Source organism: Rhagoletis pomonella, unplaced genomic scaffold (genome assembly GCF_013731165.1).
Source record: "Rhagoletis pomonella isolate Grant_MI unplaced genomic scaffold, Rhpom_1.0 Rhpom_scaffold_00002, whole genome shotgun sequence".
NCBI lineage: Eukaryota > Metazoa > Arthropoda > Insecta > Diptera > Tephritidae > Rhagoletis > Rhagoletis pomonella.
Window position 1 is genome coordinate 90,475,210 of NW_023458556.1, and position 4,795 is coordinate 90,480,004.

General features: G+C 39.1%; 1 protein-coding gene across 1 annotated transcript in view; it reads left to right on the forward strand.

Annotated features, from left to right (window-relative positions):
• The first annotated feature begins 436 nt into the window (after positions 1-436).
• Positions 437-4,795, forward strand: part of LOC118734162 (signal recognition particle receptor subunit alpha homolog) — a 73,751-nt gene continuing 69,392 nt past the window's right edge. Inside the window, exons 1-2 of the mRNA XM_036463880.1 lie at positions 437-679; positions 749-1,381. Coding sequence (XP_036319773.1) covers positions 527-679; positions 749-1,381 — 786 coding nt within the window. The 5' untranslated portion in view covers positions 437-526. The remainder of the gene's footprint in view (positions 680-748; positions 1,382-4,795) is intronic.

The following is a 4,795-nucleotide window of genomic DNA, read 5'->3' on the forward strand; positions in this document are numbered from 1 at the left end:
AACTTAACATGTCGTGTTTAAAAGTGGTCCGTAAAGTGCTTCATGCATATCACGCTGGTATCTAAATTGTATGGCTTCTCCTGCCGGCAGAACTCTACCCACTTTCTGGCCAAGGCGTCGTCGCGGGGAAACAAAAAAAAAAACTGCATTTGGGGGCTTTACCCCTACGTCTGCTGCAATTCAACACACGACACGCCATTTTTTTTAAGTTTTTATTACAAATAAAACGTTTTTTACTTCAGAACGCACGAATTACTTCGATTTTTCACTTGAAAGTACACAATACGTTTGCACTTGTTTCTAAACAAAAAGTTTGTTTACGTATTGCCATAAATGTCAAAGTCGGCAAAACCAAAGTAGCGGTTTCGGGAATGCGCCACCTTCAGTTCTTCACCATGAATAGTTTTCAAAAACTATCGATAGTGGCGACAGTTTTCAACTATCGATGTTACTATCGATAGTATCCCAGCTCTAACGGCGTGATAGAAATGTTTATCCGGTTTCGTGAAATTTTGGTATTCCGGTTATGACGTGTCAGGGGAGCGAATATAATTCTAGTACCATGTTGGATTACGTTGTTGTGTTCACGAAAGGAGGCATTGTCCTGTGGGACTATAATTCCGCTGAAAGAAGCTACACATCATGTATTAACAATCTCATTAGAAGTGTTATACTTGAGGTAAATATTCGGAATATGATGTGATCGAATTGGTTTGTTTTTATAAACATATGCATTATTTTAAAATAGGAGCGAAATGCGGACTCCAAATATTTTGAAGAGGACAATTTAGCGATACAATTCAAGCTTGATAATGAATTGGATTTGGTGTACGCTGTGATCTTTCAAAAAATAATCAAGTTGAATTATTTGGATACCTTACTCTTTGAAATGCAACAAGACTTCAAGAGAAAATTTGCTGAAGTGTTGACATCTGTTCGAAAGCTTTATTCAACTTATGATTTTAATGAGGAATTTCAAAATACATTGACTACAGTGGAAAAATCTGCCAAAAAAGTCAGCCGAGCTCCAAAACAAATGCGCTCTTACAACGAATCCACAAAGTCTAAGAAAAACGTTGCTTCTATGTATGATGAAAATAGTAAAAACGAAAGCGCAAAAAAGGTTATACAAGAAATATACAAACAACCAGAAACAAGTTTAACAAACGAAAATATTATATTTGAAAATCGTAAAAAACTAATGGAGAAGATGACAGCGAAAAAAAGTCCTCCAGAACCTAAACCTAAAACACCAACATCAGAGAAAACCGGAAAAAAACCGAGGGTATGGGACTTGGGCGGCAGCACAAAAGATGCTGTCATTTTGGATCGGTCAAAAGACCAGCCTCAGGATGTACTGTACAAAAACGTACAAAGTAATGTGAGTAGTTAATCATCTATTAATACTCAATATGCAAATATAGGGAAAATGTTTAGTTATTGTACAATGGTTTTGTGGTTGAGCGCGTAGGACGATGTGGTATGTAACTTAAAACCCAACCCACTAAAAAGAGCACAGTCTTTAAACTTTAACAACATCAAGGCGCCCACCAAAAATCTATTTATTTGGGCGCTTAGCACAAGTGTTTGCGCAAAATTAATATTAGGTTTGTTTTTTACATTTTTGGGCTACTTTCGGGAAAATGAGCGTAAGTACGAAATGCTCGCACAACAGTGAATAAACTGCCCAAAACTACGGGAACACAAAAAACCATTTCCGCGCCCGAAGCTAAACGTCAAATCGAATTGAATTTTAAAATTAAGATTTGTCCGCCAGCGAATACATTACCGTTAACTTAATGGTTCAATTGATGTTTTTACACTTCGGCAAAAACACAAGTTACAGAAATGAAAAAATTGTCCGACCAGCGCCATTTTTATATGCACGCTGAATCCCAATACGAAATTAAAATGTAAGAGTAGAACAGTTTTTGAGATATAGCTGAATTTCGGGTTTTTGAGATCTGAAAAAAGTGCACTCTATTTATTGCCATTTTCTTTGGATGCAGTTGGCCAACCGCAACATTTTTGTACAAGGTTTTATAAAGAATTTTCTTTGAATCCGAATACGAAATCAGAATACCAGAAAGTATAAAAGTTTTTGAGATATTGCCAAATTTCAGGGTTTTGGGATCTGAAAATTGTGCACACACTTTATTTGCTTTGTTTTTGGATGTAGTTGACCAATCTTAAATTTTTTTTTAGGGAAATGTTTAGTACCGCACCCATCGTTTTTAGGGTGGAGGCCGAGGGGGAGGGGGCGGGCGATTTTGAATAAAGGATACAAAAGTTAATTAAAAATAGAAAAAAAACAAGTTTTTATAAAAAAAAATGTTCTTTTTAACAAATGTATTTTTGCGTAGAATTCCTTTCTGCGTAGGCGGCCTTCTTCCGCACTTAGGGATTATAACCCTCACAAAGTAGAATTCTCTTTCTGTGTTGCCAAAGAAGGGGGGCTGAACACCTTTTGCAGAGTACACCTTTCTGCGTAGGCGGCCTTCGGCCGTACTTAGGGATTATAACCTTCAGGCAGTAGAAATCTCCTTTCTGTGTTGCCAAAGAAGGGGGCTGAAGACCTTTTGCAGAGAACACCTTTCTGCGTAGGCGGCCTTCGGCCGCACTTAGGGATTATAACCCTCAGGCAGTAGAATTATCCTTTCTGTTTTGCGAAGAACACCTTTGTATATTTTTAATGCTTACTGGGTTATATCCTATCTTCTTTTGTCTCTCATTCTTTTGCATATTTTGGAGTTTGACAGCTGAACTCCGCCATTTAATTTGGATATGCAACCAAAGTCAGACGCGTGATTTTGAAGGTGTTTTTATTTAATGAATTGTGATTAATTGGTTAATATTAAAGTCGTAAAGAAAGTTATAACTAATCGAGTAAAGTGTAAAGTGAAGGGGAATACAAAAATATATTGGTGAAGTGGCTGCTTTAAGGAGAACAGGAGTGATAAAAGTACGCTAATTTCCGAATTTTACAAAAAAGGGCTTATTTCAAACCTAATTTGTAAATAAATTAGTGACCAAAAATTACAAAAGTGGGTGTTAAAATAATGTGTAGACCCTTGACTACTAGTGTGTGGAATTTTTTTTGGATCGGGCCACCACTTTGGACGGAATAGCCCGAAATAATTGGGAGCGCTACTAAACCCCACCCTTTTTTATATTAGTAAAGGCTAATAAATTTGCTATTAGCTGCATTTTTATTTGTAAGCGAGCGACAAAAGAACGCTCAACTCGCGTAAAATTTCGTTTTAGCTACTTAAGCAACCCTGTTGGTAGCTGGTAAGAAACATGTGATTAGTTTAACGGTATATAGATACAAAAACCAATTTAAATGAGTAATTATGCGAGGTATTTGCATAATATATATACTTATTTAAAATATAAGTCACGTATATAGGGACGTTCCGATGCCATCAAGTTATAGATGCCTACTCAAATGAGTTTACTCAAATCGCTATTTCGATACTACTTATATGAGTAAACCGAATGTATCGGTACCTACTTACCCGTTCCCACTACAGCCGGGTCTACGTAACCGGAACGACCCAGATTTATATCTGGCCAAGGACTGTCACTCCAGCAGCACTCCCCAAAAAGTCTTTGGGGAATTTGTATGCTGCTACAACAACAACAACATACCTACTTACCCCACGACAGCTGGTTCTACGTACCGGAATGACTCGAGTTTTACCCGACCAAGGGCTGTTGTTTCGGCGATCTAACCCCGTTTAGGTCGGCGAAGTATCTCAGAAGTTGTTCGTCCATAGGGCTACATTCGCTACGTTTTCTCCTACTCAGGGCTGGCATCGAGTCAAACCCAGGGCCAGAAACCTACACCTGCTGTGTATGCCAGAGACGAATACACCACAACTCCACCTCTGTCAAGTGCAATGCTTGCGAGGGGTGGAGTCACCTCAGAGTCTGCTCAGGACTACCACATGAAGCTCCTTCAATTTAACTGTAACGGGCTTCAGAGCAAGATCGAGGAGATAACCGTCTTCATGGGAAGGCATGGCATATTGATAGCTGCGGCCCAAGAGACGAAGTTGCACAGCAATTCGACACTGTTGAATTGTGCCGGGTACAACGTGCACCGTCGAGATCGCGAGCGGGATAATGGTGGAGGCTTAGCGTTCATTACGCACCACACCGTGCAGTATCGTCTTATCGAAGCAGACATCGACCGCAGGGATACCACCCTAGAATGCCAGGGCATTGCTTTCCGGTCAGGCGATGTTGAGCTCGAAATATTTAACGTTTATATACCCCCTGTCACCTGCTCCCCGGTAGGATATCACCCTGACATAGGTGCGCTCCTCAGAGGTGAAAACCGTATGGTAGTAGGCGACTTTAATGCGCACCACGATCTTTGGCACTCAAGCCTGTCAAACGATCGTAGGGGAACTGACTTGGGGTGGGCTTTAGATTGCTAACCCCGGAGTTCAGCATTAAGGAAAATATGGGAGGTAGATGGGGGTCTAATAGTTCCCTGTATGAAGTTTCAAACCGCGCAACTTTATAGTTTTTAAGTAATTTGTTATTAAAGTTTGTAATTTTCACCAACTTGTATTGGACTATTTCACAATATATAATGCACTTTCCACTAAATTTACACGTTATTTACACTCAATATATGCGCAGTTAGAGTGTGCACGTTCAAACAAATAAATACTTTTAGTATATTACAGCTTTTTTATAAAAAATTGATTGTTGTTTAATTTTATGAGAGTACATGCAGAATATGTGGAAATGGCAGCAGGACTGTGTTGCCATATCTAAAAAA